This window comes from Dermacentor albipictus, chromosome 2, assembly GCF_038994185.2.
Source record: "Dermacentor albipictus isolate Rhodes 1998 colony chromosome 2, USDA_Dalb.pri_finalv2, whole genome shotgun sequence".
NCBI lineage: Eukaryota > Metazoa > Arthropoda > Arachnida > Ixodida > Ixodidae > Dermacentor > Dermacentor albipictus.
Window position 1 is genome coordinate 23,680,371 of NC_091822.1, and position 27,631 is coordinate 23,708,001.

The 27,631-nt window shown below is 45.5% G+C and overlaps 1 protein-coding gene across 4 annotated transcripts in view; it reads left to right on the forward strand.

The window, feature by feature from the left end:
* Positions 1-27,631, forward strand: part of D2hgdh (D-2-hydroxyglutaric acid dehydrogenase) — a 103,642-nt gene that overhangs the window by 1,549 nt on the left and 74,462 nt on the right. For all 4 annotated transcript variants that reach the window (XM_065426616.1, XM_065426619.1, XM_065426617.1 and 1 more), the window contains exons 2-3: positions 7,724-7,921; positions 27,330-27,527. In XM_065426616.1, coding sequence (XP_065282688.1) covers positions 7,724-7,921; positions 27,330-27,527 — 396 coding nt within the window. The remainder of the gene's footprint in view (positions 1-7,723; positions 7,922-27,329; positions 27,528-27,631) is intronic.

The following is a 27,631-nucleotide window of genomic DNA, read 5'->3' on the forward strand; positions in this document are numbered from 1 at the left end:
CACCCTTCAATGAAAGTCTTATACCCTGACTTGAATCACTAGCTAAGGGTAACTGGATATGTGCAGCTCGATATTCAACGAACCTCTTTGATGCAAACATGGGTTACTGGCTATCAGCCATTGGGTATGTGCCGCTCTTCAATTAACCTCTTTGATGTCACTTTGAGCTGGTATGTGCAACTGGGTATGTGCCACCCTTCAATGAAAGTCTTATACCCTGACTTGAATCACTAGCTAAGGGTAACTGGATATGTGCAGCTCGATATTCAACGAACCTCTTTGATGCAAACTTAGGTTACTGGCTATCAGCCATTGAGTATGTGCCGCTCTTCAATTAACCTCTTTGATGTCACTTTGAGCTGGTATGTGCAACTGGGTATGTGCCACCCTTCAATGAAAGTCTTATACCCTGACTTGAATCACTAGCTAAGGGTAACTGGATATGTGCAGCTCGATATTCAACGAACCTCTTTGATGCAAACATGGGTTACTGGCTATCAGCCATTGGGTATGTGCCGCTCATCAATTAACCTCTTTGATGTCACTTTGAGCTGGTATGTGCAACTGGGTATGTGCCACCCTTCAATGAAAGTCTTATACCCTGACTTGAATCACTAGCTAAGGGTAACTGGATATGTGCAGCTCGATATTCAACGAACCTCTTTGATGCAAACATGGGTTACTGGCTATCAGCCATTGGGTATGTGCCGCTCTTCAATTAACCTCTTTGATGTCACTTTGAGCTGGTATGTGCAACTGGGTATGTGCCACCCTTCAATGAAAGTCTTATACCCTGACTTGAATCACTAGCTAAGGGTAACTGGATATGTGCAGCTCGATATTCAACGAACCTCTTTGATGCAAACTTAGGTTACTGGCTATCAGCCATTGAGTATGTGCCGCTCTTCAATTAACCTCTTTGATGTCACTTTGAGCTGGTATGTGCAACTGGGTATGTGCCACCCTTCAATGAAAGTCTTATACCCTGACTTGAATCACTAGCTAAGGGTAACTGGATATGTGCAGCTCTATATTCAACGAACCTCATTGATGCAAACTTAGGTTACTGGCTATCAGCCATTGAGTATGTGCCGCTCTTCAATTAACCTCTTTGATGTCACTTTGAGCTGGTATGTGCAACTGCGTATGTGCCACCCTTCAATGAAAGTCTTATACCCTGACTTGAATCACTAGCTAAGGGTAACTGGATATGTGCAGCTCGATATTCAACGAACCTCTTTGATGCAAACTTAGGTCATAGGGTATTAACCATTGGTTATGTGCCGCTCTTCAATGACAAAAAAAATACATTCAAATTTCTCCAGTGCTGGCAGAGTTGAACCCATGTCATATATGTTCAAACAACCTCTTTTGAATATATATTCACAAACGCTTTATGTGGGGACTTCACTGCAGTCGCGCTAGTTGACGCAGTGTGTCCAGTGGGTAGTGCGAGAGAGCAGCCCAGCTGCAAACATGTCTCATACATCGCATGTTTGGGCAGTTAAATGTGGTGTATCGATGTATTGCCTCAATTTTGACTGCAATAACGTTGATGTTTATCGTGAGATGGGTTCTGCGTGATTTTTTTCTTCTTTTTTTGTCAACTAGGTCACCTTTCTCAAATCTTGTCTAGTCGGGAAGCTTTGTATCTTCCTATGTATGTGTGCTAGTGACGGGAACAATGGTGCTGAGTTCGCTAATATTATTCCTGTCATCTTATAGACCCTTCCTTTCTTTTCACGAGAATTTCTTTAGGGAGTGCAGCTAGCTGCTGCATCCTGAAAGTGTTAAGTTACTACTTGTCCCTGCCCTGTCTACGCCCTGTCCCTGAGGACTAAGCTGTATTCAGGAGAGTCCGGTTAGAGCTTAGTGTCACACATACCGTCACACTAACGCAAACCTGTTTTAATGCCTAAAGTTTAATGTTGAATTGGCTCAACACCGCATATCATTTGCAACCATTCGCCACAACTCATCAGCTCGCTGAATGCATACTTTCTTTGGCATACTCTTGTACCCAACACTTATGCTAACCAGCATATTATTTATGTGTAACTAAGCTATGAAGTTATAAAGTTATGGTTTGCATAATAATCCTTTCTTATGTACACAGAAATTGCTTCAGTTATGCTTTAATTCACTAAATGTCATTTTTTTAAGGGGTGGTACATGTTAACACTCAATGTCATTGATTCCTTTGATTATCTTTGTCCTCTTCATATATGTCATTTCAGTCATCCCATGTGAAGTTCCAGGCCTTGCTGACATCTTCATCTCTCATTAAACTCCCTCTCACTTAATTATAAATGTTTGTTGATACCTAGAAAATGTAATTCTTGTCACCCTTAAAGTTTTATACCTCTTTGAGAAACATATTACATAAGGGGGAAGCATATGTAGTAAATCACTGCCCAAGCGCTCTGCACAGATCGTTAACCAGCAAAGCTGAAATGTGCAGCCCCGGTGTTTATCACTGGTTTAATCCTGACGGTTCATTAAACGACGGCTTGGTAAGCTGCCGGATCCTCAGTACGCAGTTGCTGCTTGCACTCGGCTACACGAGCCTGTTCTCGTGGCCGAGCTGCAGCATTGGCACAATGTAGACGAGCTCGTTCCTGGTTCTGCTCCTGGTGTTGCTGATCAAAAGCTTCCTGCTCTTAAGGAGTATGTATGACGCAGGACCTACCCATTTCGAAGCTGCAGAGAAACTGCTGCATGCGTGCTCTGCTGCAACGGAGAGCAACGATGTCACTACTGGCACAGCTAATCCAATGCCACCTAGATAGCACAAGGCCTTCTCACTCTGATCCATGGCATCATGTTACTTGACCCACCTGCCATAGAATCAAATGGAGATGCTCCTGAGTAGGCAACAGTAAATTTGACGTCACCGCTTTCATCGTGCCAGCCTTGTCAATGGAAATTTTTGGCAAGGTAGCGTGACGTCATGGATCGGAATAAACAGGCCTTGTGCTATCTAGGTGCTGTTAGCTATTCGCGTGCCTCTCTTTCTCCATTCTTCTTTCACGCATGCGCATGGGGTTGCGCCGGAGGAGTTTTCAGCGTACAGGCGGCCTACAGATGGAAGGACGGACGAATTGGCTAGCCATATACACCTTCGCTGTAAAAAGCAGGTTACTGCCACAAGATCTTCTGTAAAGTAGTGTGGAAGTTACAAAATAAAGGATTTCATTGGAATACAAAGTGATCGCTATTATATAATGTGATCATCTTATGTGAACAAATATATACCATTAATTGCCAACTGTTACAAGTCTCTAGCAATAGAATAGAAAATTTCAGGAGATCAACAGTCGTAAAGACGTGGACAGAAACGACAGGACAGGTGCCGACTTCCAGCTTAGTTTTTACAAGAATTCGCTTTTGTGTAGCCAGTAGCCACCTCCCTGCCTTGATCGCCAGCAGTCTTGATAATTTGTTTCAAGCTGCCTTATACAACATTGTATAAACACATGTGAACCACTCTTCTCTGTAACGCTATCAGGCATTCAGAGTAATGTAACTAACTGAATAATGAAACATTATTGCAAAAATGGCTGTGGACAGTGCATGTTAACCTAAGCACGTGCACTGAGAGTCATCTAGAAAAACTCAGTTCCTTTAAAAATAGCGTGCTGACACAAGCTTCACCCCTCTGCCTAATGTAACAACTTGAACTCAATTTCAACTTTATTTATTCTTCTTGTGTACCCTAGAAACGTCCTCCTGAGCTAAAAGCTGCCGTGAGCAGCTTGACTGGACCCAGGAGGCGTTGTGCATAACAGCGCGATACCAGCTAGTACTTTGCAACATACAGTGCTCACGGAATGAGACATCACAGGGAGAATTTAGTGTAATCCTGCGTATGTGCAAAGTACTTGAAAGTACCATGTCATGTTGCTAGGAATCTGGTCACCAAAGGTGTCGCGGACTCCAATTGCGCCAAAATTATGTCAATGTGACACAAACTGCAGCTGGTGGAAACGAAAGTATACGCATTAGTTAGCCCTAAATTGTTGCATTTCTTTCCTTGAGCACTGTGCATAATTAACAACACTAAACTAACTAAAGCAGTTCAAAATGTTCTAAAACAATGACCCAAGTTAGAAAAGATAAATTTTTGAACATTTTTCATATACAAGCCTCTTCACAGGATAACTGGCATGCAATACAGAAATAGACAACATTCAAGCATATCTAATACAGATGAAGAAAATAAACTGCGGTCATACAATAAGCATCATTATACTTGAATATATATTAATAAAGGAAAAATGAGACATCCATCCAATCGTAGCAATTGCTACAAAGAAAACGCCATATGGGTTTCTCAAAAGAAAAGCTTCGCGGTTGAAGAAAAACTCGTTCTGGTCCAGGACTCAAACTCGGGGCCACCGCCTTTTCGGGGCAGCCGCTCTACGATCTGAGCTAACCTGGCGGCTAGCAGATGTCAGGGCAAAGTCGAACTTGTCAATAACTCGAAGCAGAGGCAAGAGTTTTGACATAATAGTTCTGCGGAAACCCGTAAAGTGATTGACCGCAGCAACACAGACCGAAAATCAAGAGCGGCTTTGGTCACATAGTTGGCACACATTGCAAAATATGTGCATGTTATCCAAACTTCAATCAAGTCAAATTTATTGGCATACGTAAAGGTAAGACTGAGCAGAAGATAAATAAATCAAACAAAGGAGTGATGCGTGTGACATCACGCCATCTGTGTTCCTTCTTCATAAGAAGCAACTATTTTCTAGATAATTCTTAGTTCATTTGTTTTCCTTCAGACACACCGTTCACAGCAAATTTTGCATCCATGCTTTATTGTTATTAGAGTATGTTTCATTTTATTTAATAATTTACAGAATGCTGCAGGCCTTCATAGGCCCAAGAAGGAGGGGCAGCAAGAAGCAAGGTGTGGGACTGGTTTAGTCGGTAATCCATTATTATGTGTACAGCGCAACAGATGACAAAGGGCGGAAAGGAACAACGAAGACAAGTGCGGGCTTCCAACTGAACTTTATCATTGTAAACACATATGTATCGTTGAACGCAGATGTTAAAGAACTTCAACATAACAAAATTCTCGATATAATGAAGTATTTAGCTAACTTCTTATCCATAGAACATCGTGTATATTGAACTTGAAGAAACAAAGTGTACTTGTAGAAGGTGTCAATATAACGAAATTTTTCTGAACAGTCGAATAAGGTTCCTGTGCGGAAGTCGGACTTTGTAGTACTACTATCTTTTGTAACAGGTATTAAGCCTTTAATTATTGTGTGTTGTCTTGACCTGTCAGGATCCCATGATAAAATGAACTAGCGGGATACTCATAAGGGTGTGGAGGGCAAGGTGGTGCTGATTCATGCTTGAGGGTTGCGTAGGGCGAAAGACGCATAACGACGGGCAAATCGCTGTGCTTTCAGTCGATTAAAATTTGTTGAAGCAACCTAGCTTTATATACTGTGCTAACAAGCGCTATTCGCACAACAAAATAAAATAAATCAAAAAGAAAGCGCGAAGGGAAGAATATGCAAGTTTGGATAAAAGCAAGGTTCACTGTGATATCAGCACTACAAAAACTTGCGTTCTGATGAGACTATAAAAGGTCCAAAAAGGTGACTTCACTGTCTTCACAACGTCTTTTTCTGTCTGGTCACAATGGTAATACAAGACTTGTACTTAGTTAAATTGTGGCAACAGCACATACAGTTCTTACAGTGTGCTGCTAGACGTAAGTGAAAGTGTTTTGTCCAATAATTCGGTGTCACACTGCCCTTCAAGCATAAATGGTATGGAGATTTGTTCTGTGCATGACTAAAACAAATCATTGCACGGCCAAATTGTTTATGTAGTCCATGCTGTTACTTCACTCAACAGTTGAGAACATAGTGCATCTTTGGCCCTCGGTATTGCTGTTTGCACATACGCCACATTTTTTCACTTCTGCAATACAAGTAAACATACACATAAATGTAACACTCATGCTGGTAGCACTAAAAATAGTTTTAAACATGTTTCACACTTGTTTTGATAAAGATTGGGAGGGGCATCAAGTTCTTCAAATGTCTGCTTTACACAAAATTGCCTTTTAGCCCTACTGATTTCCTGAACTAAGTGTTCAGTGGAAGAACTGCGATACATTACTATAACATTTCCCTGATCTTTCTGTTAGCATAGCCACTCAAGCTTATACAAGTTTCAATGTTGCCATAGAATTGCTTTTTTTTTTCCGTTGATATAATGCAGGTATTTTGCTACTAAATTTCTGTTTTTGTTAGACTTGCACTTTTGTTCACCACTTTTGTAAACCATTTACATTCTCTTGTTTTAATGCATTAGCATTCTTTGGGTACTTCATGCACTTTGTAGGGGCTATGTATCTTTGTAGCTAAACGTTTTCCCTCCATCCTTGGTCAGTGGGTAGTCTGGGGTCAAATGAATAGCGCATCTGGCTGCTGTGATGAAGGAACAGTGTTCAAAACCAACCATCGGACCAACTTGGGTCACTGAGTGTATGCCAATGTGTACATACGTGCTACTTTTTAACGAACCTCTTTCACACTGACATAGGTCAGTGTAGATGCGGGACTGGGTAGGCACTGCTGTTCGAAGAAGCTCTTTGACGCTGACTTGGAACGCTGGGTGTGTGGTACTCGGTCTGTGCTGTTCTTCAGTGAACCTCTTTGATGCCAACTTGGGGCACTGGGTACGTGCCGGTAGGTGGGTGGCACTCTTCAACGAACATTTTGCCAACTTGTGTCACTGAGTATGACAAGCAAGGAAACAATTCTCAGAATTCACAGGTACCAGCGCACCACTTCTCGTCTCCGAGGCCATGCACGGACTTCTTGGCAGCACCACTAGATGGCACAGCATGTCCAGAAAGAAGCTAGAGATAGAAGCTTGGTTGCCACATGCATTTCTTAGCATTCACACACACCAGTACGTCAAGCATCTTGAAGGCCACGCACAGCCTTCACGGCGGCAACACTAGATGGCGCCGATTATTCTTAGAGGAGTGCGAAAGAGGAGTCCCGCTGCAGTGCACGCCTCATACTTGTTTCGATGGTGACAATAAGATGTGTCGTCGTTATATTCATTCAGTCCTGATGCATAACCGTCGGCAGTCTATCGTGAGATGGCCTCTGCCACAATTTTTTTGTTTCCAATACTGAAAACATTTCACTCATGGGATAACACTTGAGAAAAATCCGAGTTCCGTCATTCCAAATAGGGCTCCTCATTCAGAGCAATAGAACATAAAATTATAGGTGGGAGAGGCCAATGCAGATATTGTATGCCATTTGATGCTCCTTTGTCACTATGAGAGTTACTATTCAAGTTCACCAAATGCTTGTTTCTGTTCTTGCAAAATGTTTTGTTTCATAAATTGCGAATTTCCAAGAATGTGCGATTGTACCCCTTTGTCATGTGCAGCTACGCCTTATGCTTGCGCTTCTTCAAGCGAAGTGTTCACTTTTCTCGTGGGCCTGCCTACATATTGAATATATAATTTATTTTTCATTTAATATGTATGTTGCACATGTATTATGCACTTTTTTGTTTATCCTGACCGTCACTCGTGCAAAATCCCAAAAGTACATTTGAGATATTTCATAAATACACGTGTGCCCTCAGTTTGGCTTGAGAGATGAATGGCCACAGCCTCGTCTGAGTGTGGTGAAACACTTGTGAAGGCTTGCTTGTTTTCTTGCAGTGACGATGCTGCGGCGATGCTGGCAGCTGGGCCGGCGCCATGCATCCAGCAGCCGTGTGCGTGAACACCGGGGTCCGTATGCCGTGCTGAATGATGCAGACGTGGCCACTTTTGAGCGTCTGCTGGGACCATCGGCTGTGCTCACCGACCCTGCAGACACTGAAGCCTTTAATGTGGACTGGCTGCGCACCTGCCATGGCAAGTATCTCTTTGCAATTGGTGCACAGGAGTGGTGGTGCACTTTTCACTCATGGGATAACACTTGAGAAAAAGCCAAGTTCCATCACGCCTAATCGGACCCCTCATTCAGAGCAATAGAACAGAAAATTATGGGTGGTAGAGGCCAATGCAGATTTTATAGTAAACAAGGGTAGCTGAAATTCCAAAAGGGAAGCAGCAGAAGTGGATCAGTGTAGACTAATGGATGGGACCCACACGAGGGCTGATGGGGGGGCCTTTGTACTGCAGTGGACATGAGATAGGCCGGTGTTAATAAAGGCCACACACATAGACATGGGCTGCATTATGGCATGTTCAAGAAAGCGACATCCAGGATAGGCAGCAGGTCATATATTTGGGCATCAAGAGCAACATCAGCAGCAATGGTTGTCGTGGAGAATTTGTGGCTGTTAGTGGAGTGTACCATTTTGCATGTCAGCTTACGCATGCCAAACTTGCCCTGCTATGCGCTCACCAGAAAGAAAAGAAAGGAGACATGGAAAAGTACAAACAGTGTTACTGCATCACCATGCATAACTACATTTCAAAATGTTAAAACAAATGACAATGCATTGCCAAAAGTGAACACATACAGCACATATGCATATATATAGTACACACTGCTAAAAATACCACAGTGATACGTGCCTGCAGAAACTAAATATTTTATACAAGAATTAATTAATCGATGAGGTACCTTTAAAGACATTTATGTTGTGCGACTGCTGTATTTTCTTTGACTTACTTTATCGATGATGTGGTGTCAAAGTTTAGGGAGAGATTTGATACATTAATATTTGCTGCTCATAGCATCACTTTGACAGGTAGCCCTAGTGAAATAAAAGTTCTTGTAGGTTCATATGCACAAAACTATGGAATATACTAGACAAGCATAGTACAGTTGGGGATGCACGACTCTTACGCATCCCCTGATATGTTGTTTTCCCGCATAGCTCCCGTCTCCTGTAATCCGGCTCTTTTCCGCGTGGCTTTACAGCGGCGGTCGGTATGCTTGCACGGTAGAATGAGAAATGGCCCGAGTAAGGAGAAGGCGCTTCCTCTTTTTGGCTCTGAGTCGGCAAGCAGCGTGGACGTTCTGTGTGTGCGCCGATCTATGCTTCTGTGAGACCGTCACGCGAGGCCTACCCTGGAATGGGTGAACACAACCATTCGAACACGCCACCATTCGCATGACCGTACGCGCGAAAGACTAGGCGTTGGTTTCCAGCATGGGGCAAACATATCCGCTCACTATGCGGTCGTGGTGAGTCGGACCTCCGCGATTTGTCGCGCATCCATTGGCATGTTTTGTGGATAGCAACTCGGCTAGCAGGCATTAGTCTATGAAAGGTGCAATAAATGCCCTTGTGATTGTTGGCACTACTGTGTTGTCATTCCTTTGTCCCAAGAACATGGGTGAGAACCGCAGGAGTTTTACCCACAAGAATTTCACACTAACATGAAAGTTCTTGTTCGTTGCTGCTTGGAACTTTGAACAGTTTTCTTTTTTAACCTTCCCCAGAATTTGCCTCTCTTTTGAAAGTGGCACATTTTGCTGGTAAAATGGTTGTAACACTGGCAGACACCAGAATTTCTGCTGTAATCTCCACCAAGATCATCATCGTCATCAGCATCATCAGCATCATGATCAGCCTGTTTTATGTCCACTGCTGGACGAAGGCCTCTCCCTGCGATCTCCAATTACCCCTGTCCTACGCCAATCGATTCCAACTAGCACCCGCGAATTTCCTAATTTCATCGCTCCACCTAGTCCTCAACTGCGTTTCCCTTCTCTTGGAACCCATTCTGTAACCCCAATGGTCCAACGGTTATCTAACCGGCACGTTACATAACCTGCCCAGCTCCGTTCTTTTCTCTTGATGTCAATCAAAATATTGTCTACAGTCGAACACGGATATATCGAACCCACATATATCGAATTATTGTCTGTATCGAACTCGTAAATTATCCCCTTGAAAATTCTGTGTAAAAGTATAGAAATTCGTACGTTTATATCGAACGATATTTTTACCCGCCATTAGATATATAGAACGCTGCGCGATCTCGGCACTCGCTGCACCCGCGAGCTCCGCTCCTCCCCCGAAATGCTCGGAAAAGGTGAGAGTGAGAGGGAGGGAGGCTCGGACTGTACTCCCGCTGTGCACGCTCTCCAACTTGGGGAACTGCTTTTATTTTTCTCTCTCCCAATGTCTCTCATCCTTCCCCCGCGTAACCATAGTGATCGGCTCGGAAAAGGTAGCCAGGAACAAAGGCGGCGGTGGCCTCCTCTTTTTGCCTTTTTTTTCTTGTTGCTTTTTCACGAGTTTTGCTCAGCCAACCACAGCTCATGCCTTTCGTACGTCGCTGTCGCCCTCGGAGGTGGCCGTCGCGAGCACTTTGTTGGCGGAGGCTGCGCACGTGAATTCTTGTGTTTTGTGCGCGTTCTTGTGTTTCGTGTTCATTATTGTTTTGCGTGTGTCTCACTACCCGTGTGACTGGATCGTGGTGAGCTGACGCGGAAGCAATGGCTGCAGCAAGCGCAAGCAGCGTCAAGAAGCGCAAGAACCTGGACTTTGCGACAAAGCTGGGACGCCGAACTGGGCAAGTCAGGGCGTCACGCTTGCCTTCTCGTTGATAACTGCTCGGCTCATCACACCACCTGCGAGCTCGAAAACATCGCGCTCAAGTTTCTGCCGGCGAACACGAGAGCGAAGTTGCAGCCGCTCGACCAGGGCATCATTTAAGTCGTTCAAAGTCGCCTGCAGGAGGCGACTCATTGATAGGCTCCGCATGGGCACCGAGCTTAAGGTTGACCTGCTGGGGGCCATTCAAATGATGACGGGCGCCTGGAGAGACGTGAAGCAGGATACTGTGGCCAACTGCTTCCGGAAGGCAGGCCTCGTGACGGCCAAACTTCCCAAAACCTGCGAAGACGGCGACGAGTGCATGGACGACGCGTTTTGGGAGTTGTCGTCCCTTTTCCCGGCTGCCGTTCCAGCCGAAGTGTCTGCTGACGATTTTGTGAACGTTGACAGCAATGTTCAGGCTGTTGCGAGCCGCACTGACGAGGACATTGTAGCTGCAGTCGGAGGGACCCAGGCTAACAGCACGAGTGGCGACGAAGATCGTCCGGACGAGGGCGCGGCTACACGCTCGTACTCCGCCGCTGAAGTGGCGGCGACATGGAAGGAACCGGGCTTTCGCACCTGAACAGCCTCGATAAGATCGAGGTTGGCTTCTTTAATTTCATTTGCAAGGCGAAGAAGCAGACCAACATAAGCAATTTTTTTTTTTTTCACGCAAATATAGCATTACGTTGCGTCGTTGTGTGCGGAAATAGTTGTCATTCTTGAATGCGCCGATCGGTAGGTCATCGTCCGCCACAGGTAAAGTCTCTGGGCCTGTATTTTTTATATCGAATTTTTAATATATCGAATTAATTCGCGATCCCCTTCGAGTTCGATATATCCGTGTTCGACTGTATACCCATTTGCTCTCTGATCCAAACCGCTTTCTTTCTGTCTCTTAACGTATGCCTAGCATTCTTCATTCCATCACTCTTTGCGTGGTCCTTAACTTGTTCTCAAGCTTCTTTGTTAGTCTCCAAGTCTCTGCCCCATATGTCAGCACTGATAAAATGTACTGATTGTACACCTTCCTTTTCAGTGATATTGGTACGCTTCCAGTGAGGCGCTGAAAATGTCTGCCATATGCGATCCAACCCATTTTCATTCTTCTAGAAATTTCCTTCTCATGATCAGGGTTCCCTGTGATTAGTTGACCTAGGTAAACATACTCCTTCACAGACTCTATAGGCTGACTGGCGATCCTGAACTCTTATTTACTTGCTCGTCTATTCATCATTCTTTGTCTTCTGCATATTAATCTTAAGCTCCACTCTTACACTCTGTTAAGGTCCTCAATCATTTGTTGTAACTCGTCTGCATTGTTGCTGAATAGAACAATGTCATCGGCAAACTGAAGGTTGCTGAGATATTCGCCGTCAATCCTTACTCCTTAGCCTTCCCAGTTTAATAGCTTGAATACTTCTTCCAAGCACGCTGTGAATAGCATTGGAGAGATTGTGTCTGCCTATCTGACCCCTTTCTTCATAGGTATCTTCCTGCTTGTGTAGAATTAATGTAGCTGTGGAATCTCTGTAGATAATTTCCTAGGTATTTACGTAAGCATTCTGTTACATAATGCCTCCATGACTGCTGGTATCTCTACTGAATCAAATGCCTTTTCGTAATCTATGAAACCCATATAGAGAGGCTTATACCCCTGTCGCACTGGGCGTTTTAATGTCATTTGAATCGAATGGCATTAGTATCGAATGACCTTAATCGGCTGCTACACAGTGATATTTAATGCCATTAGCACCAAATTACTTCCACAATCGAATGAGTTCGAGAAACTCATTCAGCTTCACACTTGGAGCGAATGTGTACTCTCAACCTCAGAAACAAAGCAAAACAGGACAGAGTGTTTGCAAATTGAAAGCCATACTCATAATGAAATAATAACTTTGGCATGTTTTAATGATCTTGTTACTTTAAAGAGACAAAATCTGTACGGCAGGCTGTCGCAAAATGTTGTTACTCTCCAGCTCAGCAGCTTCTCGCCGCCGCCCATGCGGCCGCGCCGCCCCCACTCTGCTCGTCGGATTTATTGTAAACACTCGGGCGCCTGGTTGCATGTTTTGGTAAATCAGGCATTGGCAAGCACTTTATATGCACTTATGCAAGCACTTTATATTTCCTTGTCCTACATTAGTCGCCACATTTTTTCGGAATGATCGCCATCGATATTGCCACCGAATGACAATAATTTTTCAAGTGTAGCACCTCCGCGGGCGAATGACATTCATTGCACTGAATGCCATTCGATTCGTAGGACATTAAAACGCCCAGTGTGACAGGGGTATTATTGTACTCTCTGGATTTCTCGATAACCTGATTAATGACATGGATGTGATCCATTGTAGATCCCTTCTTGAAGCATCCTGAAGCACAACATCACCAAAACTACGAATGGCTTCTTCGATAACAACCAAGAGTGCCTGAAGAAGAAGGGCAGATTGGACGAGTTGGTAGTTTTCCATAATCTTTAAAAAACAGCGCTAGAAACTTACATCAGACAATAGAATAAAGGATGCGATACTCACGCCACTGACTTACAACTGTGTTTATTGGAAAAAACATGATGGCTTTTTAAAGCCTTGCATCAAGCATGCACACATGCTCGACGTGAATAAAAGCACTTGTCATTCCCAGCACAATGCCTCGTGGTCGCGTGTGAGATTAACACCGTTGTTCACCCGGGTCAGCTAGCCCATTTCTTTCAAAGATAAGGTTATAGAAGGCTGACTAACACACCGACTACCTTTTTTCATGTGAAATGCTTCCGCCACTTCCCTTGTAATGTTATGATTGTGCACAAACAGGATTTTTGTGTCGTCAAAGAACTGTTTACACTCGCATTCGAAGTAGCGCTTTGCCAGATTTATAGATTTTTTGTCTAAAGAATTCTAGTGCTCTGACATCCTTACATTAATGCACGGGTCTGTCTGGCATGTGTATGAAAGACCGCATGACAAAGGGATTTTGGTAAACAGCAATCTTACAGGGCACGGGCTTTCTCCCATGGTTTATTTTACAGCCTGTGTTTCTTCCTACTCCTTCTCTCTTTCTTTGGACAGCTTCTCCCACCTTACCAACTCTATTAGGAGCTTAAAACAAAACTTTGACACCATATCTGGCACCTACATTTTTAAATAGGTGTGAGAGAGAATGAACATATGGCATTACCGCTACTTTTTTACTCCTTTCAACCGGGCTACTATGCTCCTCCAAGTAGCGTTTGGTGGGCTTTAACTTGCTTTTTCCGAATTATTTTCGGAAAAAGGCATGTGGCAATCAGATCTTTGGTTGTGTCAGATCTTTGGTTGTGTCACAAACCGGAGACACGAAAAGGTGTCTCCGGTTTGTGAGGTTGACAGTTGCATGTATGAGAGCGTAGATGTGCTCTCGTTTTACTTCCTCATCAAAATGCTGTTCCTGTTGAAAGGGTGTTTTCCTACCTCACCGACAGATGGCTTTGTCTTTCAGCAGCTGACAAAGAAGGTGGGTTTTTCGTCACACCTAGAAGTAACTTCTTGAAAAATGCACAAGCTTCCATTGATTCTGTGTTTATTGGGCTAACTGGTGTTGATCTGAGGAGGATAAAATCGCAGGCAAAACGCGTATTATTGGAATTGAATCTTAGCACTCTTGCACAATCTGTAGATAGTAGCAAGGAAGGGTTGGCCCTTTGGTTGTTTTTCTCAAACCCACAAACCGGATACGCTATTTCAGGTAATTATTTCGGAAATAGGCACATGGCAATACTCCCTTTCCTTCTGGCTCCAGCATCACCTTAACAAGCTACGTGTTAATGATCTGTTTCTGGTTAAAAGATCTTCCCACATTACACGCTACCTTTCTCAACATTCTGATGTTCCATTTAAGGCAATGTCCATAGATATTAAAGACTTTTTTTTATTCTATTCTGTATGAGGCATTCTTGTTTGTTATCAAAGAAGCCATTTGTAGTTTTGGTGATGTTCCATTCCAAAATGAATGGGGTGTATCTCAGATTTTATAAAATTTCTTCAACTTTACTTTTCCTCCACCTTCGCCGAACGGAACGGGAATTTTTTCCTTCAAAAAAGCGGGATATGTATATGGTTTCGTATCATGCCCTTATTGAGTGATTTAGTTTTGGCTTACCTAATAGGAACATCATGTCAAGGTTGGGCAATACAAAAATTGAAAAAGCCTTTCGTTTTGTGGATGACTTTTTATTCTGTTTAACTGTGAGGACAGCTGTGTTGCAGGCTCCGTTCATCAGGCGTTGGTTCTGTTTGAAGAAGGCCTAGCTCCGCTCTCACTTGCACATGAACTTCTGGAGAATGTATCTCTTACGTTTTTAGATCTGAAACTATCCTTTGCCCGGCAACATGTATGCTGCATGTATGAGCCACATGCCAATAAGCCTCTATTATCCTATGCATCTGCCCATTCAAAACGAATTAAGAGAGGTATCGTTCATGCTTGCTTGCATAATGCACTAACAAAATCCTGCTATCATTTGATAGAACCTAGTTTCAGTTCGCTAGTTTCTAGGTATCCATTGCACACAATGCGGCTGTATTCCGCTCCTTGAAAAGACCAGTATCTTAGCTAGGCATCCTAATGAAAACACTAGACTTATCATTGAAGCAGCAGCAATCGCTCTAGGTTACTCAGTTTGTAAGCCGTCAATTGCATTAACAGCTAAAGAACATGCTTTTCTGAAGTTGCACATGCACGTTCGTTCATGTTAAGCAGGCGGTCATGGTTCCTTTGAATTTTGAATGCATACTCATGCTGGCTGCTTGCTTTGGAGGGAGCACTATTGTCTTGGTGTCTTGGTATATATGCTTGCTACTCAAAATAAAGATCATTTGAAAGTCAGCACTTGTCTTCATTGTTCTTTCGGTCCCTCTATGTACGTGATTTAAGTGATGTTTACAATGGAATAACAACTAGCCCATACCTAAACCCTGCTGCAGCAGTAACCATGTTCCAAAATGTGCTGCCAAATATTGTGTCTCCTGGAGTACAGGCGCATGAGTTGCTGGTGCTCAACAGGTGTGTAGCCAGCAATGCAGAAAGCAATGACCACAAATGGTGCCTTTTGGATGGTGTGGACTGCCTTTTGAAAACCATTCAACGTACACATCTACACTCTAGTGACTCAACCTGTGACTTTGTCACTTCAAATGGAACAACATTCGCCTCGTACAAGCAGACAAGGAGGGTGGCTTTGTTGTGTTACCTTACCAAATATTTTGTGAAAAAGCTGCACAAGCAATTGCCAAAAATTTCATCCCAGCAAAGGGGTACGTAAACAAGGTAAATGCGAAGGCCAAAACGCTGTGTAAAGAGCTTCAGTAATAAAGGGAGGAGGAGACATCTACCCAAACATAGCAAATTGATATAAAGGAAACCCATACGGATTTCTCGAAAGAAAAAGCCTCGCAGTAGAATAAAAATTCATCGTGATCCGGGACTCGAACCGGAGACCACCGCCTTTGCGGGGCAACCGCTCTACCATATAAATTAACCAGGTGGCTAGCAGATGGCAGGGCGAAGTTGAATTCATCAACCACTTGAAGCAAAGGCAGAAGGTTGACGTAATAGTTCTGCGGAAACCCGCAAGATGGAGAGGAGTAATTTCCTTTATTAATTACTCCTCTCCACCTTGCGTGTTTTCGTAGTACTATTACATTAAAGAGCTTCATCTCTAGAAATTGTCTAAAGCTGTTAATGTCTCTAAGCATGCTTCCTTTTCAGTGTTCTTTAGTGTAAAAGCCCACAAGCCAGACATATCATGAAAAGCCAACAAACAGTCACCAAGGACAACAGAGGGGAAATTACTTGTATTTACTGATTGAATTTGAAGAAATGATAAATTAATGGCAATGAAAGTTAATGAAAAAGCAACTGGCTGCAGGTGGAGAACGATCCCACAACCTTCACATTACGTGTGCGATGCTCTAACCAATTGAGCTACCATGGCGCCATTTCCCCATCCACTTTCTTGGCTATTTATGTTTTACTACTATAGCTAACGTTGGGAGTGTTAGCCAGCACCGCCACTCGCAAACCTCCACCGCAATGTATATGCAGCCTTCGTTGCTCTTTACTGAAATGGGCGCACCAGTTTGTGCACTCCAAGTGTTGCCGATGTGCTGCCTGGAGCAAGTAAACAGTGTGACACTGGAGCTCAACTTTAAATGTGTTCCACTTTGTTCCACCAAGCAAAGCAGGCTAACTTGACATGCAAAATTGTTTCTTTTATGCATGAGTATGTATGGGAACATGAACACATCTGGACATTGATCGCCATCTGGCATTCAATTTTTTATGCAGATGCAATCTGTAAAGTTAACTTGAGTAATTTTATTCGAAAAACCCATAGAAACCAAAAAGCAAAAGGAGTTATTGCATTAATGTTTTATTTCAGGGTATGGTGCTGCTTGATCAGCATTGTCCCATGCACAACTCTTTGCCTAGGTGCATTTCCTCTCTAGCCCATTCATGCTTAAGTTATCACACACAGGCCTTCAACACAATTGCAAAGTGCACTCACTTAATACGCCTCCAATCCATCTCCCAAAGCAGCACTTGCTAGACATCAAGGTAGCTTACTTCGATCCTTGAAGCTGTCTTCTCTGCCATCTGCTTCAGCATTGGAACAGAGCTTAGACGGTGCCTGCCTATCCTGCACCTGATGATTATCTTGAAATTGCAGGTACCTCTTCTGTGTATCACACACCTTGCCCATCTCCAGTTGCTGTATTTAAGAAATTCCTATACCTTTCACAAAAAGTATTGTATGTGTCTCATACTTCCTCCAAGAAAAAGTTTTTCGATATGCATTCCATTAACCCTTTGAAGGCCCACTTTTTTTAAAAGGGCATCCCCCCTATGGTCACATTTTTTATGGAAGATTTAAATTCTTCAGAGTGACTTATTTTGGTAAAAAACAATTCAAAATTATCTTAAGTGGCATCAAAGCAACAATTTTTTAACATCGGCAGTATCTATTGCTCAATACATCGATAAACTGGCAGAATAATTTTGTACTAATGTTATCAAATTTACACAGCTTACTTTTATATTGTAAGTAGGTTTCACATAACTGCGGCATGTTGTGTGTCATGCAGAGTGGTCGATTGCAGCTTAGACAGCGATACAGCAAGCCACATCTTGATCGGTAACAGAAAAATGGATATTGTGGGACATGGCAAAAAAGAGGCATGCCAGTGAGCGAACCCATTGGAAAAACTGAGGGAGAAGCTTTCTCGCATTCTCTATCAATTCTCACGTGTCTCGTGAGAAGCAATGCATGCATGGCAGCTTCCACTTGTAAACAAAGGGAACACCCTGACCCTGCATCCTGATTGCCAAAAACATTTGGTCGTTTCACCACTCCTCCATCGAAAAAATGTCTGTTCCACGCGGGAAGACCAGGTGGCTGAAGCTGAGCATGTACACCATGATCTGTCCAGCTGTGGCTATCCTCATCATGTAATTGAATCTGTGAAACGCCAACTTGGCCAGCCAAAGTTGCAACCAACACCAGGTACTCGGAAGTGAGCTGCCATTCCATACGTGCCAGGCATCAGTGAAACCCTGGCGCGTGTAATTCGTTCATATGACGTACAGACTGCAGATGTGCCAGCTCAAAAACAAGTATCAGCTAGTCCAAGTCAAGGACAAACTCGAGAAAGAAAAATTCCCTGGTGTGGTGTGCTCGATTCTTTGCACCGACTGCCCATCTGTGTATATCGGCCAATCAGGTGGCTATGAACGAAAGTTACGTGATCACCAAAGGTACATCAGAAACCGGCACACAGATCAAAATGCACTTGCTGAGCACTCGATATCTGCCGCACACAACATAAACTGGGCAGAGGCATGTGTGATTGCATAAGAAAGGACAGAAAGGCACAGCTCTATCTTGAACCATTGGTCATCCTGGCGACAGCACATATGCTTATTTGCAATGACGAATACTTGCCTCCCATTTATGCATGATTACTGGGTCCGTTCATGCGCCATACTTAAACAGTGGCGCAAAATCGTTCTGCCTCATTGTGAACAAGGCTCCTGTGAGGGAGCCAAAACGTCATTCCATCTTTCCTTTTTTGGTTGGTGCCTTCTAATTTTCGTCATGTACCATCCCGACCAGATGTGATTCTGTCGGACCCTTGATTTCAAATGGAACACTTGCTGTGCAAGAGATAAGTACTACTTTTCCCAAGGCTTCTCTTCTTAAGAGTAAGCCAAAGAAATTCTGGCAAGTAATAACTCCCAGAAAAGATGCTAACACACTTTGCTTGCACGAGGATAACCACATATGTCTGCCAGATAAGCGATATGCTTCCCATTTAACTTTGGTCAATATTCACCAGGGAACAGCGTTATAACTTGCCTGATGTTCCGGACCTTGATTAGGCTTGCATACAACCCAATAGCATCAGCATCAAGGGAATTTCAAGCTTCGTAAGTGACCTGAAATTGTCTATTTCACCCGAAGTTGGCAATATCAGCTCAAAAATACTAAAAAACACTATTACAGTTTCTAGCACAATACTTTGACATGTATTTCAGCAATCATTATGAACAGGGAAACTTGCCAGTATTGGGAAGATTGCTAAAGTAATTCCCATAGTGTTCAAAGGAAGTGATAAGCACAAACCCAAAAACTACCATTCAATACCTTTATCATACATATGCTGTAAGATGCTCAAACCTATAGTAGCCTCTTACATTTGTAATCACCTTGAATCTAACAACTTTTTTTTCTCTGTGGGCACGGATTCAGCAAGACGTTGTCATGGGAAATCCAGTTACTAGAATTCACTGCTGACTTGTACTTCAATATAGATTGTATATTTCTAGATTTTTCGAAAGCTTTTTACCATGTTTCTCATTGCCATATGATTACAATATTGACTGCACTAAAGATAGACTCATTTATGCTATCCTGGCTCCAAAACTTTCACTCTAATCGCCGCTGTCATTAACAATAGCTGCCCCACTCTTTCCTTTGTGACATCTGGTGTACCACAGGGCAGCGTTCTTGCCTCGCCACTTTTTCTAATATTGTTATGCATGAGGAAAACGAAGACCAGTGAATGTGCTTGGGGTCCCTAGTGGGGGAAAGAAGAGGAGAATGGAAACCACGTCGTTGCGGTGGGGGTGTCAAACTCCTGTCAGATGCCGGGGAGCGATTCTGGGAGCTAGTCGGCCAATGCTCGTTGCCAGATGATACGTGTGCTGGCCACGAGGCACCATGTGGCCGTTTGGAGGGCCGAGAAATCTCTGAGGGCTGGCCACACCACGTAGTCGTGCTGGTTGCAAAACCGCTATATATGACCCGGGATACCGCAGGAGTAACACACCAGGAGAGGCCAAAACCTTGGTTGCTCGTTGATGAACCGAATATTTTCGTTTTCCCTCGTGTAGTGGGTTGGTTCGTGGCGTGTGTCACAACGATACATTGGGCGTCGAGAAGGCATGTGCTGAGCACGTTGGTCATAGTGTGGAGTTGGAGGGCGTGTTGTCATCCTCGACTGCAGGGTTGCACTGTACTCTACGGCCGCTGCGCTAACCATCAGTTGCCAAGGGGCCGAATGCCGTCATAGCCTCACGTGACGTGTAGACACCATGGTGGTCAGCAGTTGAATGCAACATCTCTTCGCGGTGAGAAAATTCATTGCGGACAATCTGTTGGATGGTCGAAGGAAGGTCGAGACAAGGGCTCGTGTCCACACTGGCAACCGTCGTAACGTTTTCCAACCAACCAAACTTTGGTGCGATCCGATGCATCTTGAGCGTTTCAAAAGTTCTGCAATGTTGAATGACGTCGGACACAGAACTGAGGCTTTCCTTTCCAATTATAAAATTGTACATATCCTCAGCCACTCCTTTCAGCAAATGTCCAACTTGATCTTCTTCCGACATGCGAGCACTGACAACCTTGCACAGCTTCAACACTTCTTCGATATATGTGGTGCTTGTCTTGCCTGGTAGCTGCGCCTGTTGCGACAGTGTCTGCTCCACACGCTTCTTTTTGGCGACTGGGTCCCCGAAACACGCCTTCAACTCGTCAACAAAATGTTCCCACGTCGTAAGTGCGTCCTCGTGGTTCTCGTACCACTCGAGGGCAGTATCAGTCAGGGATATCGCCACATTGGTGAGCTGAGCAGTTGCATCCCACTCGTCGGCATCTTCCCCCGCTTTGCCTCCGAAGGTGGGTGGAACTCGGTGGTATGGCAGTAGACTGCTAGGCGCTGCCCTCGGAGTGGCTACTTCTACTGGCATGTCGAAGACGATCATGACTGATGGCGCGAGGCCGGCAAGTCGACAGCTTCAACGAAGCTGCGGTATCCCCACCACTTTGTTACAGCCCTCTTCTAATGGTAAGGATGAAGAGGGCCGTTTAGGTTGCGAAGGTGAGCGCAAGAGCGGCCAGCTGGTTGTTGAACTCAGTGTCATTCTCCTCTTCTTTCCCCCACTCAGGACTGCAAGCACGTTCACCGGTCTTCGTTTTCCTCATGCGTAAAATTTGTTACGCGTGAAGGAGACTGTTTATCACCCTTACGGATGAAGAGGGCCATTTACTTTAGGTTGCGAAGGTGAGCACAAGAGCAGCCAGCTGGTTGTTGAATTTAGCATCGTTCTCCTCTTCTTTCCCCCCCAAGGGACCGCAAGCACATTCACCAGTCTTCGTTTTCCTAATGCGTAACAATATACATATACATTAGTGAACTTCCATGTAACTGTGTCGTGGTACATGCTGACCGTCGAAATCTGCGGGCACCCCATTTCCATGGAGCTAAACACAGGGGCCAGCATGTCGGTCATGGCCAGGAAACTCTTCAGGCGTACTTTCCTCGAGGTGTCCGTCGAGGCTTCGGGTGTGATGCTGCGCAGCTACTCCGGGCAGCTCGTCCAGGGCCAGGCACAGGTCAGTGTTCACTTTGGTGACAGGGGGGCAACCCTTCCCCTTTACTTAACCAAGGGGTCGTCGCCGACACTGCTGGGCCGACTAGATTCATGCACTGGGCGTTTGTCTGCCAGAGTACCAGCAAGCCAGCTTGCATGCGGTGAAAGACATTCCCAGCCTCCTGACCAAGTTCAAGTCCCTGTTCCATCCAGGGGTGGGCACATTCGCTGGCACGACAGCTGGCATTTATGTACCTGAGGAAGCCCGGCCACGTTTTTTCAAAGCTTGACCATTGCCGTTCGCCCTGAAGGATGGGGTCACCCAGGAGCTGCAATGGTTACAGCGAGAGGGCATCCTGGTGCCCATCAAGACGTCTGAATGGGCCGCTCCAATCGTACCAGTCCTCAAGCGAGACAGCAGTGTCAGGATCTGTGGGGATTTCAAGGTTACCGTCAACCCCGCCGCTACTGTCAAGAAGTACCCGTTGCCCTGGATTGAAGATCTCTGGTTAGCATTGTCCAGTGGACAGAAGTTCACCAAGCTCGACCTCAGAGATGCTTACCAGCAGCTGGTGCTCCAGGATGCCTCCCAGAAGTATGTCACAATATAAACAACTTTGGGGCTCCTCCAGTACATGCGCTTACCATTTGGCATAACCTCAGCCCCAGCCATATTTCAGAGGGAGATGGACAACCTCTTCAGGGACATGAGGCACGTGACGGTGTACTTGGATGACATCCTGGTTACTGGCAGCGACGACGGAGACCACCTGCAGAACCTGCACAATGTCCTGGCACAACTGCAGGACGCCGGCTTCGAGCGCAAGCTGGAAAAGGGCATTTTCCTGGCCCCCAGTTTTGAGTATTTGGGACATGTAATTTCTCAGGCTGGCCTAGCCCCGGCTCCCCACAAAGTTGATGCCGTGCTCAAGGCGCCTAAGCCCCAGAATAAGAAGGAGCTTCAGAGCTACCTCGGCCTCATTAACTTTTAGGAGTTTTCTGCCGAACCTGTCGGAGCGTCTACAGCCGCTCCATCTTCTGCTTCGAGATGGTCAGCAATAGGATTGAAAGAAGGAGCAGGACCGAGCCTTCCAGCGTAGCAAGGCGCTAATCACCAAGGCTCCAGTGCTACTACATTTCGATCCTGCTAAGCCTGTCGTCCTGACCGTAGATGCGTTGCCGTACGGCGGGGGAGCCGTACTGGCGCACCGGGACAAGGATGGCCAGGAACGCCCTGTGTCGTTTGCTTCTCGCTGGCTTCATGCTGCAGAGCAACGTTACAGTTAGCAGGACAAGGAAGGTTTGGCCCTCATGTTCGGTGTCGAACACTTCCACCGGTATCTGTGGGTCCGGAAGTTCGAGGCGGTCACGGACCACAAGCCACTGTTGGGGCTGCTGGGGCCTGACAAAGCAGTTCCCGTGCAGGCATCACCTCGAGTGGTATGCTGGGCCTTGATGCTGGCAGCTTACAGTTACCAGCTGGTTTACCGTCCGGGAAAGGACCTGCAACCTGCTGATGCCCTGAGCCGCCTGCCCCTGCCAGAGGTACCTGATGCTGTTCCAGAACCTGCTGAAGTGTTCATGCTGGAGCATGCATACCCGGAGGTGCTCTCCAGATCTGCGGTATCGCAAGCGACCAGCCGGGACTCAGTCATGTCTCAGGTGGTCAGGGCAGTTTCCCAAGGGGAGGAATTGGTTCAGAAAGCCTATAGCCACAAGGCCGCTGAGCTGAGCTTGCAGCAGGTCTGCCTATTGTGGGGTTCCAGGGTGGTGATCCCACAAAGTCTCCGGTTCGGGGTCCTGCAGTTGCTGCACGCGGGTCATTCTGGCATGGAAAAGACCAAGATGGTGGCCAGGTCCCATGTTTGGTGGCCTGGCCTGGACCAGTACATCGCTCACATGGTGCAGAGCTGCGAAATCTGCCAGGAGCATCAGCAGGCCCCACATCATGTGAAAATCACCCCCTGGCCATTCCCACAGAGACCCTGGTCCCACCTACTTGTGGATTTTGGGGGACCTTTCAAGGGCTATTACTTCCTGGTGGTGGTGGATGCCTTTTCGAAGTGGGTGGAGGTTCTACCTGTCACCACTCCATCAGCAGGCGCGACCATTGCAGCGCTATGACAGGTCTTCGCCGCCCAGGGGTTGCCGGACATCATCGTGTCCGACAATGGTCTTGTTTTCACCAGCGCAGAGTATCTGACCTGGCTGGCAAAGAATGAAATCTGCCGAATGATGGTTCCACCGTACCACCTGGCTTCAAACGGTGCAGCCAAGCGGGTGGTGCAAATTATCAAGGACAAGCTCAAGAAGAGCCAGACTGGGGATTTCCGGACGCAGATTGCCCGGATACTGTTTCAGTACTGGACCACGCCCCACGATATCACTGGCCGTGCCCCCTGTGAGCTCCTGCTAGGTCGGATGGTCAAGACACCCTTCGACGTCTTGCATCCGGACCTCCGATCCACAGTGCTCCTGAAGCAGCAGAAGCTGGCTGCTGACCAAGGGTGCCATCCTGGGTCTTTGTCGGAGTCGGGAGCTCCAGTTTTTGCGAGGAACTTCCGTCCTGGCCCACCCTGATCCGCCGGACAGATGGTGTCTCCTGCCAGTGCCTCATCACTGCTCATCCACATGCCAGGCGGGGCCACATGGCACAGACACACTGACCATGTTAGGCCTCGCCTTGGGACCTGGCCAGCCCCCTCGACTGCCACTTCCGAGTTCCAGCCCACAGGAGGACTGGTGGCAGCACCAGTCGCTTCCTGCGGAGCACCGCCCACCTCGGAGGCGGCAAGCGTTGCCAGTGGTGCAGTGCCCATTAGGCCGGTGTCAAGTCCGACACCACTCACAAGGCCAATCACTGCGGATCCTCCGGATGGAGCGAGGCTGTCTCGGGCAGCACCCAGCGTTGCCACACCTGGCCCATCAACACCGGTGCCCAGGCGGAGTACTCGACGGCGGAGGCCACCAGACCGTTACTTGCCTGGGTAGCAGGCACCGTTGACCTGGCTAGGGTGGAGGCAGAGCCTCGCACTTTGAACTTGGACGTTTGTTGTCGACAAACAAACTGGGGGTAAGGGGGTGTAGCCAGATTATGCCTCCTCGGGCATAATCTTCGTTGGCCCGCCAGGCTCGGTGGCCTGCCAGGCTCGGTAGGCAACGTTGGTCACCGTACCGCAATAAACACCGATGAGCACAGCTGCTAACGGTCAGTCATCATTTGTCACCACCATGCTGCGGAGCGTCTAACGGAGGGTGTTTCGAGCCCTCCCTTGTTCACGAACCCAGGCGGATCGTGACAATTTTGTCTTGTGTCAGAATGTTTGCAGCTGACAGCATCATTTGCCAACCAATTTCCTGCACTGCTGACCACAGTGCCCTACAAATTAAGCTCCAGCAAGTAGCTAACTTGTGCAACAGCTGGCTAATGTTGCGTAACTCAACTAAATGTAAAGTTGTCATTTATCCTTAAGCAACTCATTTCCAAATTTTTCTATCTCATTAATAACAGTTTTGCACCATATGTCTCATCCTTCAAATACCTAAGAGTAAATCTATCACAAAACCTTTCTCGGTCCTCTCACATTGCCTTTGTCTGTGGTAGTGCTTCGAGATCTTTGGGATACATTTGCCGAAACTTACACCACTGCTTTGCTAATATTCATAAATTGGTTTTTGAAACACTTGTACATCCACAACTTGAGTATCTAGCTCCATTCTGGTCACCCTATCGCAATAATCTAATTAACCTTCTAGAATCTGTCCAGAATAAGTCTACTCATTTTGTCTCATGAATATATGATTCTCTCTAGCATAATGAAAATAAAGCATGTTCTTTAAATTTCATCTTTAAGTATTTGTTGTGGCATCACACTATTGTGCTGGTTCCACAAATGTGATTATAGTGCCAGGCTTTCTAAGAGGGCCTTCTCTAGCATGTATCTTGAGATCGCTCTTGTATCTTCTATTTTGTTATTACGTGAAGTGTATGAATTTATGCCTAAAATATTGTCTTTGTTTATTAATGTCTGTATCGTTGCTATACACTTTATTCTGTTTCTTGTTTTTGCATTACCATATTATTGTGCTAGCCTCCCCTCTGACCCACTGTTTCAAGTAGAAGAATGTAAGTTATTTCGAAATAAATTAATAAATGAAATAATCACAAATCTTTGGGAGAGCCAGGCAGGCAAGTATCTCACAGTAATGCTTTCAAGGATAAGAAATGCTAGAGCAGTCAGTTACTACAGTGCCTTTCACATAAAATGAAATGCACAATAATGGCAAATGCAAAGTTCACAAGCATGGATGTGGCCAGTACATTATGTGAAGCAGGAATACATCTAATCCACACCATAGAGCAAAGCAAAAAATCCATTTTGGTGGAAGTCGAGGGGTGGCAACAGAATAACATATTTTTTACATGTCACAGTGTGGTAGCTTTGACAAGGTTGCACCATCTCCAGAGCCATGCTAGGTGGTGCATTTTTCTTCTTTCTTCTTAAATGTTCAGTCACCAGCATAATGTGCATCCATGATCATTCGGGACTTGTTTCCCCCACTGTACATTGTGACCCTCAAAGGTTTCACCGATGGCAGTGAAATGCTGCCCTTCTTTTAGTCATGCCTGCTACATGCCTCCATACTGTGCCCATCATCTTAGTGAGCTTTTCTTTTTTGTTGACTGATCTCAAGATGGTGCAGTGTAACTGCTACACGAAAAGGAAAAAGGACTCCATGGTCAGGAGCAGGAGGATGAAGGAGGACAGCACGGCTCCCAAGGGAGGGCAGAGAGGAGATCGAATATGGTGGCTAAGTGATCATCATAAATGCTCAAATGCTCCCAGCTTTCAATGACTGCTAGAATATTGTCATCCACCCGAGAGTTACATGAAGCCACGAAGTAAATCCTTTCTGAGAATGCTGTGTGGGTCTCCTTTGCAGACTACATGACTACTCTGGATTGGATGACAGTTTTCCCTTTCATTTGTGGACCTTGTTGATTTGCGCACATCTGATTTGCCAAACAACTCTAACTTGCCGTCCACTTTTGGGGGCCATAGTATCAGTGCTGTGATAATCCCTGCCATCAGGGGGTGCCACTGCTATCAGTGAGGAGATTTCTCCACTTTTTTGCCAGAGGCACTGCTTAATTGCGATGTTTAAAGAAATCCACCAAGTAGCTGTTGCATGTAATCTTGAGTAAGAAAAATAAACTTGTTTTAAAAAGTTGAAGGAAAAGGCAGGCAGCCATTAGAGCAAAATAGAGGAATCATTTTTGGCTAAGATGTTTATTATGGTGTTCCTAAGGGACTGCACATTTTCTTTAATTTGTTGGTTACTGCTAGTCTGAGTGCAAGATCTTAAGCAGTAGTGTGGTGATAATACTTTGTGCTCAATTGAAGACGAAATAAAAAAGGAAACAGACATATATTAAAGCTAGGCAAACATATCCTCCCATGAAATATAATGTGGAAAAAGGTACAATGTGCATCATTTCGAGGAACAGCATGAAATGGCAAGATCAGGGAGAATAAAATACAGCATGCGATTTTGTACAGAGCAATGACAGAGCATACAAGAATGAAAGAAAACTTACACTATTGTTAGTTTCACAAAGAGCAGTGACACTCGCTCAACCTAGTGTGCTGTATCTGATCCCTTAAATGTGCTTGGAGCATGTTCTATGATGATGTCAATCATGAATGATGAGGCAGAACTCTCTCTGCAGGTAAGGTTTACAGGGGGAAAAAGTTTCACTAGAGAAGTACTTGCCTACCACTATGTGTGTGTCCTTAAGTGCAGCTGGAATTGTGCCACACTAAGCCGAGCTGAACATGCAGGATCGGGGGCTGCTGTCCTTCTTCCAAGTTCTACGGAGGAGGTGTCTGCAGTGCTGTCACACTGTCATGGCCGCCGCTTGGCCATCTGCCCACAGGGAGGCAACACAGGCCTTGTGGGTGGAAGCGTGCCTGTCTTTGACGAGCTGGTCCTCTCAACAGCACGCATGGCCAAGGTGAACACCATCGACCCCTTGTCCGGTGAGTAGTGGAAATTACAGATAAATGACCATGCACTGCTATTGGGAGGCAGCCAGATATTGCAGTGGGTTTGCCTTCTACATTTTGCTGTGAATAAGCCACGC